Source organism: Polypterus senegalus, chromosome 1, assembly GCF_016835505.1.
Source record: "Polypterus senegalus isolate Bchr_013 chromosome 1, ASM1683550v1, whole genome shotgun sequence".
Classification (NCBI taxonomy): Eukaryota; Metazoa; Chordata; class Cladistia; order Polypteriformes; family Polypteridae; genus Polypterus; species Polypterus senegalus.
The window spans coordinates 310,176,767-310,193,000 of NC_053154.1; the positions used below are offsets into that span (position 1 = coordinate 310,176,767).

Consider the following 16,234-nt stretch of genomic DNA (forward strand, 5'->3'; position numbering starts at 1 on the left):
ATATATATATATATATATATATATATATATATATATATATATATAAATTCATGTTTGGATAAGAAGAACTATCATGCTGAGAAAGAGTGATGAAAATGAAGTTCACTTGTTTCAGGAAATCAAAATGCGATGAAGAATCTGCTTGTTGACCCTAAAAAAGTTTGCCTTCCTGCTGTGCATATCAAACTTGGACTTATGTAAAACTTTGTTAAAGCAATGAATAAAGTGCAAACGGGATTGATGTACTTGGGAAATAAATTTAGCGATGCCACCATTAAGGAGGACACTTTTGTAGGTGAAGTGTCAAGAGATCGGAGATTTGAAGAGGACTTGAATGAACAATCCTGAAGTAGTGTGTGACCAACACAGTGGGGTGCAATATGTCAATTAAGATTCATTTCCTGGACCTTCACTTGAACTTTTCCCCCTGAAAACCCAGTTTGGTCAGTGATGAACACTGTGAGCAATTTCATCATAACATTTCCAACATGGAAAAGCATTACCAAGTCAAGTAGAATCCCAGTATGGTGGCTGACTACTTCTTGTCACAAGTGTACACATAGGGGGCAACTGAAAGTCTCTAGTGACTCTAATTCTACCTCCACACCAGGAGTTGGTGCTTTTCTCTTCCTTCTTCTGGAGGACGGATGATTGGTAGCTATAGCACCTCTGATATCACTTCTGCTGTCCCTCCACATGGATCCTTCTCTTCCTGCTAGAAGGAGTGAAAACCGGAAGCTCCACCATATTTGTCTGTTTGATCTTGAACTAACATCTGGAAAGACATCTCTGCAATTAGTGCGTGAATTTCTTTTTTGAATGCAGTTGAATTATACGGTGTTACTGGTCTGGTACCCCAACTTTATCTTTTTTATTTATATGCTGCAGTCGTAAGAGAGATGTATGTGAAGCAAAGCAGAAAAGCAAAAACGACTACGTGTTAAATTATACATTTGTCAATTTAATAAGTATATAAATATACAATATTTCATGTCATACCCTGCGGTGGACTGGCGCCCTGCCCGGGGTTTGTTTCCACCCTTGCGCCCTGTGTTGGCTGGGATTGGCTCCAGCAGACACCCGTGACCCTGTAGTTAGGATATACTGTAGCAGGTTGGATAATGGATGGATGGATTTTTCACGTCACTCAGAAACCATACTCAATAGAACATTTTAAAGCACACATCTTCAGATTCAGATCATTTCACCCTTCAGACAGAAACTATTCTTTTTTTTTTCATTGACCATTGATTTGTTTTACTGCAGCAATAAAAAAAATTTAGAGGTCCCAGATATATCGGCTGAGATAAGATGTCTACCAAAAAGTGGTTTATCATTGACAAAGGGGAAATGAGACAGGAGAGCATCTAAACACAACTTCACTTTCATGTTTGTGTTTCAAGGGCTAGAGCTATGGACATAAGAGGTATAAGAAAAGATAAAAACACATCTTCAGAGGACAAACTGGCTGCCAGGGTACATCTCATTGATCCATTGCCCACGTACAACCACACAGGCATCTGTCCCAGTTTCAAATAGTTTTCCGTCTTCCACACTGCATAATTTTGCTTATTTTCCTTTCTCCTCCACATCTCTTCAGTTGAGCCTAGTCCTTCTTATCTCCCAGCTCCAACTCTTTGGGGTGAGGAGAAGAAGCTTCCTTTATAGTTCTGGTGCAAACATATTGTAACCGGGAAGCACTTTCAGATCAGAAAGATCTTTATTTAAACAAGGAATTCTCATCACTTGGCAGAACCGAAGAAACTCAGCAGGGACACCCATTGGGTCTGCAGTTCCCATGTGATTCACCAGAGGGATCCTGTCGCCCATCAAACTCGGGAAACACATGGTCCCAGGATGCTGCTTCCTTCCATAATAAACAATTCCTGACTGGGTAAGAAACCGTCCATCCTAGTAGGAACGCCGGACAACATGTGTCCTCTACGAGAACACCAGTAGGGTATCTCACTGTTCAAATGGTGAAGTTTAATCAATGAAAAATGAAGTCCAATACACAATTGCATCGAAGATTAAATTCTGTTTCACACAATATTGAATAAAATGGTGGCAGGCTGTGACAAATACATCTCATTATATTGCATAATGTATAAAATAAAATATATTTACATGAAATCCCCTCGGTCTGTTGCCTAAAATATATGTTGTTCTGCACATGAGCGAGAGTCTTTACTACTAAATAAGAAAGGGATGCTCAGTTTTGTGTTTCCCAGTGAGAAATCATTTTCGTGCTGGTTACGTTACCTTCAAAGGGAATCTTATAATGAATAAAGTTCAGCAGTCTGAAGCTAAAGTGCAAAAAACATGAACGACACTGTCCAGGAAACATCACGTCAGGTCAGGGCCATTGTTCTCTTATTTTCTTCTCCTAACAGAAATTTGATGTTCCTTCTCTGCTCTTAATTTATCATACTTATCATAGCATAAGTTGAACTGATTGGTCCATTGTTCATCTCCAGCTCATTGTTGTCTGTCTTAACAGCAGCATATGTATGGTCATCCTATAAGAGAAAAGAAATATGTAGTGTGAGATATGGCCGGCCATTCATCCCGGCCAATACCCCCAGGCCGCCAGATGGAGCCCTCCTTGCAGCATAGAGGTGCCCCGAATGCCAGCAGGGAATTATGGACAGTGGAATTATAATGTACTACCCTGCTGGATACCAAGTGGGCCACCAGGAGTCGCTGCAGGGAGGCCCAGGGATTTATATTTCCCGTATAGCCCGGGAGTATTTCCAGGTCACGGGAACGGAAGAAATGATATACTTCCAGGATGAAGAAAAAGAGAAGTTTTTACCTGACCCGGAAGTGCTGGATAATCACATGGCCTGAGGGCTTAGAAGCATTTCGGGTCGAGGACTATAAAGGACTCTGGGAGATCCCAGACAGATGAGCTGAGTTGTGAGGCAGGGTGGCTAAGCGTCTGGGAGTGGAGGATTGTGATTTAATTATAGGTTATTGGATTGATTTATTGAGTATTGTGGAGTGGAGGGTGCTTTGTACACATTATTATTATAATAAATAATTATTGGACTTTTTATCTGGTGTCTGACGTGGTGACTGAGGGTTCAAGGTAGCGAGAGAGCCCCTAATCTATCACAGTAGCCATGACTATCCAAGCATCTTATCATACAAAGACATCACTCCTACTTCTACTCCTTCTCTGCTTTAACTCATATGTCTCCTCTGCTCTGTCTCGGAATTCCTGTTGCTGCAATAATCCAGTTCAAAACCACTGTCTTGACATACAGTTCTGTGAATGGTTCTTCTTCTCAGTATATCCTTTGGTCTCTCTCCATATGTCCTTTCAAGGAATCTCCATTTTGTCTGTCTGCTCACCGTTCCTCCTCTAGCCAGGACGAGACAATGATTCTTGATCCAAACCCATGGAATGATCTCCTTTTGTCTATTTAAACCGCACCCATTTTACAGAAGTGTAGGCATCTTTTGAAAATGCATCTGTTCATCAAATATTGTGGAATTGTGTAATGTCTCTTGTGCAGGATAGCTGCTATTATTTTGACAAAGAGTTTAGGATACTGATTTATGTCACACATGCTCATCAGAGGATCACCTTCTGGGCTCATCTGGGGTAAGCAATACCATCCCAGGATGAGAGGGGGCGCTGTCGCTAATTGTATTGTCTCTTTCGCTACCCACAGCTCCAAGAAGATGCCCAATGAGGGCAACTGTCTAACTTTAGGTTGGAGAACTATAAATTCAAAACGCTCCCAGAAGGTGGCATCTCATTTGGCTATAGAGTTGGCGTAGGCCAGAGCTCTACAACAGACCTGGCTGCTCAAGAGAGGCACTGCAGCTCAGTGGTTTGGTCCAAGTGCTATTTCTGTTATTGCTGGTGCCATTTTTAAATGAGGCAGGATATTTGGCACCCCCAAAATTTATTTTGGAATTCATGTCATACCTTACTTGACCACGGTGTCTTTGTTGAGTTGCAGGTATCCATCTTAATAAAAGGAGAAGTGTCTGTGTGTTTGTCCATCCGGTTGCCCTGTCTCCATAGTTCCGAAACATTTTTCATAATAAAATATATTGCATTTGTCATTCCAGTAAATTACCTTTGTGGTAACACTGAGGTCTACGTTGATTAATTAGATTTCATCCCATCTTATTAGATGGATAGCACAACTAGTAATTACTGTATATGGTAGTATAGTAGGACTCCATCATGCTCACTTTTTTTATGACTTGTTGTATGTTGCTTTAGATGCTGACACACTCTACTTGTTCTGTTATGCTTCAGCCAAGGTTCTATCCCGGACTAGGGTTAAATTGCCAATGCCAAGGGAACATTGCTTGCCTTGTATTCCATTGCAGTTTTAAGAGACTCATTGTAATAAGAATGTAAGTTTAATGTCACTGTGCTCTGTACAAGAAATTATTTTATAAATCCTTTCACATGTACAGGCCAGGCCAAAAGGGGCTCTCAGCATTTAGAAGTGCTTAACCAAGCATAGGACAAGATGGACGGAGACAGCTTGAGGAATGTGCAGTCAGCCTAAAGGCAGGTCACAGGTGGCGCAGTGGTAGTGCTGCTGCTGCTTTGCTGAAAGGAGACTGTGGAAGATTGTGGGTTTGCTTCCCGGTTCTTCCCTGTGTGGATAGCGATTTGCGTATTGAGAAAAGCGCTATATAAATGTAATGAATTATTATTAGGTGTATACTATTTTGTCCTCTGTTGGAAGTGAGCACGGGATCTTCTTTCCTTGTTTGGAAATGGACTATTTGCCGACTTGGGGGCCTGCATGTGGAGGAACCAGTATATAAAGACTTGGACAGCAGCCAAATACTTTCAAAGCCGATGGACGGATGAGTGATAATGTCATCCATCCTGAAAATCCTTTCAGCACCGTGATGAAGATGACAAACTATACACAAAGTGTTGTCATGGCTTCCTCGCCTGTTACGCTGCGTAAATCGTCATTAAAGAAAACTAAATTATTTTCTTTTATGTGATTTTTTCCACCGTATCACTATGGGAGGGATATCGCCTTTTAATATAATATCTATATAGTTTTCGGTTACTTAAAACGCCGCAATTATAAAAGAATATATTCCGCTATATTGCCCCCTAAAAGGAAACACTCATTTAGCCTCTTGTGCTCCTTAGACCTTATTTTATGCCGCAAAGCATTTTTGAAATAATAAATCTTTAATTTATAAATATTCTCCATTGCCCTTTTTATGACTAGTTGGGGGTCTGATGGTTGTTCTCCATCTAGTGGGCATTTTAGGCATTTTCTGGGAGGTATCGTCTTTAGAACTTTCTAGTTCTTAACACATTCTTGTATTATAACTTTCTTTGTAAGACATATGCTAAATAAGTAACATACTAATAATGAAATCCCGGCTCTTCACTTTATTTTTGCCCATTAGATGATTCGTAGAGAGGTGAGAGTCTTAGAGACCACGGCAGTGTCGTGAAAATCACAGTTATGGATTTAACGCTAGACTTACCAATGTCTACAAAACAACTCATAATCCTGGCCCACCTTAAATCCATTCGCACCTCTCAGTCAGCGTCTTTTGTTTTGTAAATGTGTCGATCAGCACAAGCAGCAAGTGGCCTGCTATCTCATCCTCCCACCGCTGCAAAAACGGCAAAAAGCTATCTCAACTCAAGCCTTGTTTATGTGTTAGTGAGGTACCTGGAGTTGTAGAGGGTTAATAATATATCGTTATTTGGAACACATGCATTTCATGTGTGTTCCGTCTTTGCAACAATCTATGTAAACACAATGTTAAAACAGAAACGTTTTTCATGTTTTAGTAATAATTGACAAAATGTAGGCATGAAATGTATAATGTGAAGACAGAAGTCCAAATATCAAATAAACACTTTCACAAAACGTACAAGTATGACAAGACAAGTGCACTTTTATTCAAGAATATAACTGAAGAAAAAAAAATTTGCATTAGGGTGTGACATTGACACGCCTTTAATACGACCACTTTGGTGGTGCAGCGGTAAGAACTGCAGACTCGTAATCAAGACATTCGCAGTTTAATCTTGGATGCCTGCGTTTTGAGAAGTGAGCTGCTCTTATTCTTACTATTACAGAATAAAAACACACATTTGATTTGAGTCTGGTGTAAATGTATGGTACTTGTAAAGTCGTGCTATAACAGAGGTGAACTCAGATGAGGATGAAGGGCTCTTCATCGGAGAAAGAGAACAGAAGCCCTCCCCGCAAGAAATGTCCACTCACATATAAGAACAATGCAGCTGCATCTGGCATAAAGCAAAAGATGGCACCGTTTGGATGCAGGACAAGGTCCGGCATCATCCTGCCAGTCAGTCTGCCCCACACCTGTCCTTAAACGAAGCAGCACAGCTTACAGAGCTCGCCATCGTATTGTGCAAAGTCCTGCTTGTGATTATGTTTTGTGATGGTCTTTACATAAGAAATATTTATATGTTGCTTATATAAAAGCCAGATTGAATGGTGTAAACCTTGATTTATTTACGTATCTTCCTACAGTGTAAAGTCACAAGTAGACTGCAGACCTTCCTCTGTTTGATCGACATGGGCATGCTCACAAACTACATGTGCACCAAAGTGACTTTAGCTGCAGGTGGAAGCTCCATGCAACTGTTGTTACAGTTCTGCCTTTGTCCAGAAACGGTTTCATAAGCTTTATGACCTCAGTCTCAGAAAATCTTTCTCCCATGGGGCGACTTGGATCTTTTCTTGAATAAGATCCAACACAGTTGCATAGGGTGTGACAGGAGCTTCCATCTGCAGCTGAAGTCACTTCAGTACACATGTAGTTTGTTAGCATGCCCATGTCATTCAAACAGAGGGAGCTCTGCAGTCTACTTGTGACTTTAAGCTGTAGGAATATAAGTAAATAAATCAAGATAAGTAACATTCGACCTGGCTTTTATATAAGTAACATATAAATATTTCTTATGTAAAGACCATCACAAAACATAATCACAAACAGGACTTTGCATGATACGTTGGTGAGCTCTGTAAGCCGTGCTGTTTCTTTGAAGGACAGGTGTGGGGCAGACTGACTGGCAGGATGACGCCCGACCTGTTGCGGCATCCAAAAGGTGCCATCATTTGCTTTACACCTTGTGCAGCTGCGTTGTTCTTATGTGTGAGTGGATGTTTCTTGCGGGGAGGGCTTCTGTTCTCTTTCTCCGATGTAGAACCCTCGTCCTCATCTGAGTTCACCTTTGTTATAGCACGTCTTTATTTGAAAACTAAGATTGTCAGATCAGGGCAAGCATGAACGTGACTGAGAGAATAAAAGTGAATTAAAAACCCGCTAACCCTTACAAGTACCATACATTTACAGTGACTGCTATAGACTCAAATCAAAAATAGGTTTTTAATGTAAAATAGTAACAATAAGAGCAGCTCATTACTCAAAATGGAAGGGTCTGGGATCGAACCGCAAATGTTTTGATTTTGAGTCAGCAGTTCTTACCACTGCACCACCAAAGCGGCTGTATTATAGGGCGTCAATGTTGCACCCTAACGCAAGTTCTTTTTCTTCAGTTATATTGTTGAATAAAAGCGCACTTGTTTTGTTATACTTGTACCTTTTGTGAAAGTGTTTATTTGATATTTGGATTTCAGTCTTCACACATTATACACTTCATGTCTACATTTTGTCAATGATTACTAAAACATGAAAAACGTTTCTGTTTTAACAATGTGTTTACATAGATCTTTGTAGACGCGGAACACACAAGAAATGCATGTGTTCTAAATAACGATATACAACTCTAAACAACTCACTCCCAGATAAACAAGGCTTGAGCTGAGAGAACTTTCTGCTCTTTCTGCATTGGTGGGGTTGATGGGGTAGCAGGCTACTTGCTGCTTGTGCTGATCGACACATTTACAACACAAAAGACGGTGATGGAGAAGTGCGAACAGATTTAAGGTTGTCCGGGATTGCGAGTTTTTTCATAGGTTTTGGTAATTCTAGTGTTAACACCACCAAGTTTGTTTTTAATTGTTAGGTAATATGTAATTTAGAATAATGTATGCCATGTTGTAAAAGTGCATTCTGACTGGCACATTGACGTCAATGAAGTGGGTCATTTGCTAAGTCTAGAAAGAGAAATGCAACCTATAAAACAGATGATGTGCCATAGCTAAAAATGTTACACTAATAACAGGAGGATCTCACCAAAGATCACAGTGTAACTTTTTTGCACAGGTAATGCATCAGAAGTAAAGGATGAGCACAGGGGAGCTTCAGTCCAGCACAACATTCAGAATACACACATGACACAAGGTTCAATCTTTAAAGGTAATCTGTACTCAATTACCTCTTGGTCTTCTGCTTGCGGTCGCGTGATGCAAGGTGACCGTCTTCGTTTGCATGCTAACACTGCAAAATAAAATGGAGTTAGGCATCCAGAAAGGCTTATTTTGGTTCAAATCAAAATTCACAAAATTCACAATTAGAAATTTGATGGTTAAGTATGAAGAACACCATCTGCTGCCATAAGTAAATTGTTGGTTACCCGAAGAAGAGCAGTTTCACAGCTGTGCTTATTTAAAGCTGTTACCCCTTTTGCCAGATTAGCTGCTTTGATGGCCTCTTTATTTTTCAAAATCGTCGAGGCGGCGGACTTTGCCTTCTTGTACTCGGATGCAATATCCGACACGCGAACACCACATTCATGCTTTTCAATGGTTTCTTTCTTCACATGAACGGTGATCTTCCTAACCACCTTCTTCTCCTTTTCAACACCACTGTCCCTCTTCACTTTCTTTCAGCATACTGCTGCTTGTGAATTTCCCCTTGGGATTAATAAAATATCTATCAATCTCTATCTATCTAGGGATATGCTGAAATAGTAACTGGAGTTACAAAGAACACAACACATGTACAGTAAGAACTAGTATGTACAGTACTGCGCGCACGTCTGATCACGACCGAAGACTGGGAGAGAGTGGATAGGGTGCTCGGCTAGAGGCACGCTCTTGTGTTACCGGGATTTTGTTCGTCAACCAATATTTGTTCGTTAACCGCAGCAATTTTTTGACAACATTTTTGGTTGTGAACCGATTTGTTAATGAACAGGGGTGTTCATGAGCCACAGGCATGACTGCATTTGTACTGTGCTCAGTAATATGTGATGAAATATATGGACGGTTGTTTGTGGTTATAAAGCACTTTACTTCTTCTTCTTCATTCGGCTGCTCCTGTTAGGGGTTGCCACAGCGGATCATTTTCTTCCATATATTTCTGTCTTTGTCATCTTGTTCTGTCACACCCATCACCTGCATGTCCTCCCTCACCACATCCATAAACCTTCTCTTAGGCCTTCCTCTTTTCCTCTTCCCTGGCAGCTCTATCCTTAGCATCCTTCTCCCAATATACCCAGCATCTCTCCTCTGCACATGTCCAGACCAACACAATCTCGCCTCTCTGAATTTGTCTCCCAACCGTCCAACTTGAGCTGACCCTCTAATGTCCTCATTTCTAATCCTGTCCATCCTCGTCATACTCAATGCAAATCTTAACATCTTTAACTCTGCCATCTCCAGCTCTGTCTCCTGTGCCACCATCTCCAGCCCTTATAACATAGCTGGTCTCACTACCGTCCTGTAGACCTTCCCTTTTACTCTTACTGATACCCGTCTGTCACAAATCACTCCTGACACTCTTCTCCACCCATTCCACCCTGCCTGCACTCTCTTTTCCACTTCTCTTTACTATGATTATAAAATTATAATCATTAATTCTGAATAATTGTATTAGTTGTTTAAATTTAAATTGCTGCACTCCAATTAGATCCTACTCATTCTGGAAGAAACGTCAGGTAGGGTGAGATAATGGTTAAGACTTTGGCCTTCAAGTCCCACTTCTGACACCATGTGCCACAAGCCACTCGCCTCGACTACTTTTGCTCCAATTGGGAAAACAGAAGAAATGTAACTAATAATATCTCAAATGTTGTATGTCTCCTTAGATAAACTTACCAGTTCAGTATCAAGTAAAAAGTATTAAGTCTTAAAAGAGAGAGAAAGAGACCTCACAAAGTATACCGCGCTTTTCAAATCAAATTCTCAATTTGGACTCCTTTTGCCTCACTTGTCTCCTTTCTGTTTGTAACAATTTCTCCTAAGCAATTTTAGGTGAAACATCTGTGGCAAAGTTGATTCTGAAATGAAACATAAATGAGAATCTCTTGAAAGTCTTATGAGCCATCAAAGATCAACCTTTGAGCAGAAATATTTTCCTGTGGGGTACACCAAACTACATCGTACTAAGGTATCAAATCCTGAGCAAAGGAAGCACATGCTTAAGGCATCAAGGGTAAAGGGGGCACCACACAAATTTTTCATGGCCGAATTTATTACATAAATTACTAAATTAATTAAATTTATAGCTATTTTTAAAATTTAATGAAAAATGAATGAAATAATTTTATCTAATGTTTAATGTTTAGCTTATTGAAACCACGTCCTGTTTAAAATGGCAGAAGAGCAGAACTGTATTGATCAGCGCGTCACATTTTTGTTCAATCAAGAGCTGACGCAGGCTGAAATATGTTTATGCCTTAGTTTAGAAAATAATAACATTAGTGTCCGTCATTTAAGAAGATGGTTAGCAGGGCTTCAGCTGTATAGGTGTCACAATCTAAGCGAGCCTGATGTCAGGAGCAAAGGTTTAGTTTTGTTTTCTCAAGATCGCAATTAAATTATTCTGTTATCTCCTTTAAATGTTGTCACATGCCTTTTATTCAAGAGTGGCTTCCATTTAGCAATGTCTGATTAGTGGAGTACTGTTGAGATGACCGTCTTTCCTACAGGGTGTCACATATCAGCAAGGACATCGGAGGCTCTGTTAGAGTGGCCATTATGTTCTTGGTCACCCCCTTCTAACTAAGGCCCTTTCTGTCCTGTTTATCAGTTTTGCCAGACAGACAACTCTAAGAAGAGTCCTAGTTGTTCCAAAGTTCTTCCATTTCACAATTATTGAAGCTGCTGTATTCTTCAACGATATAGAAAAGGTTGTGTGCCCTTTGTCCTCATCTTGGACTTCACGACTTGGTTTTTGTTCTGAAATGGCAGTGTGAATTGTGGGACCTTCTATTCTATACTTTTATAGCTAAATCAATCCTATGGATTTTATTTTTCCATTTCTTAGTTTGCTAAGAGCATTTGATAGCAGACACTGCAACACGTCTTACTCTGGTGCTCTATTCAAATGTCAGAGAGCACTTTTTGGTTAGGATTTTTTATATTGTGATAAGACGCTATACAGTATAGCGCCTGACCCGACACAGATTGGACACGGGAGGCATGTGTAAAAGAAAAGACTTTTATTATTCTTCAGCTGGGGGGGCACGTCTTCCCCGTACTCCCCCCAGCCACAACACAGTCCCAAACACCAGTACAGTACAGCACAAGCACTCTTTTCCTCTCTTCCTTGGCACCACCACTCCTCCCTCGCAACCTTGTCCTCCTCCTCCCGACTCTGGCCGATGAGTGGTGGTTGCTGGCTCCCTTTTATAGGTCACCTGGAAGTGCTCCAGGCATTTGATCACCAAGATCCAGGTGTGACGAATCTGTTGCCCACACGGGCTCAGGAGTCCCGAACACAGCACCCCCTGGCGGTACCTGGGACCCAACAGTGCTGCCCCCAATTCCAATTCCCAGGGAGCCCTGTTGGAAACCGATGCACTACACCAGCCCAGCGGGGTGACCATCTAGCGTCCAGGGGGAGGTATTGCACTGTCCAGGGCTGCTCCCCCTGAATACAGTGTGCAGGGGCGTCCCAGCTGGGCATGGACGCCAGGCGCCTGTCACAATATCTAAGAACTACCACAAATGCTAACATTAACTTAATGTTCTCTTTATAAATAGCATTAATTATATTTATTAGTTTCATGTTCTCCATCCTGAACTGCCACCATGATGTGGTGGTGAGGTTTATGCCCCTTAGTGATGCTCAGGGTTAGGTTTTCTGGAGTTTTGTGCCCCCTTGGTGAACAGTTTTGTGCTGACAAATTAAGGTTCACAATGATCTTCATGAAGATGCTAACTAAGAAATAGTGTGCCCAGCCTGGGATAGGGTTACCCTGAACATTAAGACAAGCCAAATGGTATATCATATGAGGGGTGAGTGAGTAGGCACCGGACGATAAAAACTGAAGTGACTTCAAAGTGTTCCGAAGAAATTCTGCTTGAAATTAAATACCCATATTCAGAAATGCTCGGAAATGACTTCGAATAAAAAATACATAAATAAATAACCAGAACTACAAGAGGAGATTGTGAGCCATAGGAAAGAAAAGAGCTAACATAGTCACAGACTTATTTCAAAAATGTAGAGTGAAACACCAAAGAAAGAATGTTTTTTTAAAAAAATAACTCAAAAAGCACTTACCAGTACATACTGCCAAAACCGCATTAATCAGGAGGGATATGGCTAGAGCAGAGATATAAGCAACAGTGGTCCAGTCATATTCTTTGGCTGAAAAAATAAAAGGGAAATAAAGTAAGATACCTGAAAAAACTGAAAATAAAAGGTGTGTGGCGTCTGAGGATCTGTGTTGGTATCTGGAAGGCTACCAGCTCAAATCCCATTACTGTCAGAAGAGACCCTACTCTGTTTGTTGGTCCCTTGAGCGAGGACCTTTAACCTGAAAGTTGCTCCGGCTGACTCTGACCTCTAAATGATATGAAAAAAGACAATTTCCCCCTTGGGGATTAATAAAGTGAATGTATACTGCTCAATAAAATGAAAAGAACCCTTTGAATGAGAGTATAGCATCAAGTCAGTGGTACTGGTGGGCTATTGATCTGCTCAGTTAAGTAGCAGAGGGGCTTGCTCTTCAGTTTCAGCTGCTTTGGTGCACACTGAGAGAGACGACCCCCAAAACAGGAATGAATGGGTTAACAGGTGGAGGGAGGCCACTGACATTTTTCCCTCCTCATCTGTTTTGTCACTCGTTTTGCATTTGGCTACGGTCAGTGTCACTACTGGTAGCATGAGGCCATACCTGGAACCTACAGAAGTGGCACAGGTAGTCCAACTTCTCCAGGATGGCACATCAATACGTGTCATTGCCAGAAGGTTTGCTGTGTCTCCCAGCACAGTCTCAACGGCATGGAGGAGATTCTAGGAGACAGACAGGCAGTTACTCTAGCAGAGCTCGACAGGTCCCCTCGTAGAAGGTCCTTAAACCATCAGCAAGACCCACTGGTATCTGCTTCTTTGGCCAAGGAGGAACAGTATGAGCCCTGGCAGAGCCTGCAAAATGACATCCAGCAGGCAGGACACTGGTGTGAATGTCTTTAACCAAACACTCAGAAACAGACTTCATGAGGGTGGCCTGAGGGCCCGACATCCTCTAGTGGGCACCATGGAGCTTGATTGGCATTTGCCATAGAATACCAGAATTGGCAGGTCCACCCCTGGTGCCCTGTGCTTTTCACAGATGAGAGCAGGTTCACCTTGAGCACATGTGACAGATGTGAAAGGGTCTGGAGAAGCCGTGGAGAATGTTATTCTGCCTGTGAGGGGTCAGTGATGGTATATCTGAAGAGGCATATCCATGGAGGGACACAGGCAAGTGAAATGCACCCTGACTGCCATTAGTTATCAGGATGAAATCCTTGGACCCATTGCCAGACCCTATGCTGGTGCAGTGACTCCTTCGTTCCTCCTGGTGCATGACAATGCCTGGCCTCATGTGGCGAGATGATTAAGGAATTGATACCATTGACTGGCCCCCACGCTCACTCGCCTGACCTCAATCCAATAGAACACCTCTGGGTGGGACATTGTGTTTCAGTCCATCCAACGCCTCAGACTGTCCAGGAGTTCAGTGATGTCCTCATCCAGATCTGGGTGCAGATCCCCCAGGACACCATCCATCGTCTCATTAGGACATTGTCAAGCATGCATACAAGCACATTGGGGGATACAAACTACTGAGTATGATTTGGAGTTGCTGCAATGAAAGTTCTGCATAATGGACTCGCCTGCCTGCCTGCCACATCATTCTATCACTTTGATTTTCGGGGTGTCTTTGAATTCAGCCCTCTGTAGTTCGATCATTTTTATGTCCATCAAACGATGTTGCATTCTTTCATTCATAACACATCACCATATCAGTCCAGATCAGTAGAGATAGCCAGCAGGATTTTTTTGCCCATTGAGATCTGACATGTTTTCAAAGCATTCCTTTAATTTTTTTGAACAGTTTATATTAAAAATATCAACAAGACCTTGTACTTGGACCCTTCTCCTTTCTAACCACTTTATTCTCTTGTAGAATTTGACTCTTCAATTCCACCCGGGGGAGTAAATGCGAACATTAATTTTATTTTAATTCTTTTCATTTTTATTACTATTTAATTTAATATTGTTTCTTTGTATCAGTATACTGCTGCTGGATTATGTGAATTTCCCCTTGGGATTAATAAAGTATCTATCTATCTATCTATCTATCTATCTATCTATCTATCTATCTATCTATCTATCTATCTATCTATCTATCTAGATTTCATTCACATGGATCACTTTTTCTTTGAAAGTCAATGGAAATTCAGCTGTATGCTTTGCTTTTATCAACTATCACAGGTCCCTGATCCGCTTATTGATCTGTAATGTATTTTGCCTCCCTTTGTGTAGATTGAACTTACATTTGTAACTTCTCAAGTTCCTGCTCAGATATGCCTTAAAAGTGATATCTTTCATTTCTTTCATCACAACTGGTGAAATCCGCAGCATATACCGTATCAAATTAAAGTGGTCTACTCACCTTTGCTTAACGAGGTAGTGTTAATTCCTGGGGAATCTAAAAGAAAAATTATATATTCACTTAATCTAATCTAAGAAAACATCTCTTAAAACAACAGACAATGCTATTCAGCCAACCAGCCACTTTGTAGCAGCACTGTGTAGCATACTTTGTGCTATGTTTACTCCTAAATAAATTACTTAAAAATGTTGAAATGTTCTGAACGATAAAAAATGCAATTACATGTAACAGAAATGTGGAAAACTTCAACATAAATATAGTAGGGAAGGACTGTCTGGTGCCCAGTGCTGTACTAATGAAGATTTACTAGACGTCCTTCATGAAAAATGTTTTGAAACAGTCAGCAATGCACAGCTCATTGTTGCAATGGGGACAGCAAAAGCGAATGTGTTTCTTTGTACACTTTTCTTATAATATTTTTGCTGTTTGTTGCACGTGCGAGGGTCGATATCAGTGCCTGATCCACAAGATTAATACACCCCTTGTGTTATTGTGGGCTGCTACAGTGCAAGGCTTAGCGACTCCCACACTGTCCTGCCATAAACTTTGACAGCTGCTGCATTATGATCAGTGCTGAGGTGTCTTTCTTGTCCTTATAATCATTTTGTCTTTTTGCCTACATGCACCCCGCTGCAAAATTATGCCACTGAAGTAAGCTGGGATATCATGGTGGTTCAAAAATACAGAACTATATGAATCTGTGGAGTTGGAGGACCACTTGCAGAGCCAGATACAGTTTAAGGTCATACCCCGAGGGTGATGTGGCTCGCAAGACCCTCATTGTTGAGGACCCGAGTGGCTGGACCAGGCCAAGGGGACTCCCACGTAACACCTGGCTATGGCAGATAGAGGAGTCATTTCTGGAAGGTGGGATTGGACCGCATGTCTGCATGAGGGGTTGCCAACCAGGATCCTGAGCTGTTTTGTCGCGTGGTGGGTGCGCTATACCAGTGCATGCTCCCCAACATGACCTAACCTGACTTGATTATGTAGTGATTGAATGCTCTACAAAACTCATAAATATTGATGAGTTACCTTAAAGTGGAAAAATGCATTGAAATATTCGTAATATTTTGCAGCATTAATTCATTTCATCTACAAGATGGAAGCAGAATACTGTCCCGCGCATTATTCGGGCCTAAATAGTGTAAACAGGATCATTATACATTACCCTGAAAACATTTTTTTAATAAATCTGTATCCACATATGTGATAGTTCTGTATTTATTGAGTGATATCATCTATTCTTGCATTTTGCCTTGGGAGTTGTCATTTTGGCACTTGGTTGAGGACTGCAATGCAAGAACAAAGTCCTTTGTACTGTTCTGTCGTTTTCCTGAGGTGGCCATGACAGATTGGCCATCTTAATTCTGTGAAGAGGATGACTTGTGTTCTGTTTTGTCTGTTGTATTTACCCCGTTTTTTTTTTTTTTACACCCGTTGCAT

The 16,234-nt window shown here is 41.2% G+C and overlaps 1 protein-coding gene across 1 annotated transcript in view; it reads right to left on the reverse strand.

Annotated features, from left to right (window-relative positions):
- Positions 1–1,069: 1,069 nt before the first annotated feature.
- The window catches only part of LOC120514906, a 55,623-nt gene continuing 40,458 nt past the window's right edge, over positions 1,070–16,234 (reverse strand). Inside the window, exons 4-7 of the mRNA XM_039735545.1 lie at positions 14,789–14,824; positions 12,406–12,492; positions 8,330–8,391; positions 1,070–2,519 (exon numbers count right to left, since the gene is read on the reverse strand). Of these exons, the coding sequence (XP_039591479.1) occupies positions 2,418–2,519; positions 8,330–8,391; positions 12,406–12,492; positions 14,789–14,824 (287 nt within the window). The 3' untranslated portion in view covers positions 1,070–2,417. The remainder of the gene's footprint in view (positions 2,520–8,329; positions 8,392–12,405; positions 12,493–14,788; positions 14,825–16,234) is intronic.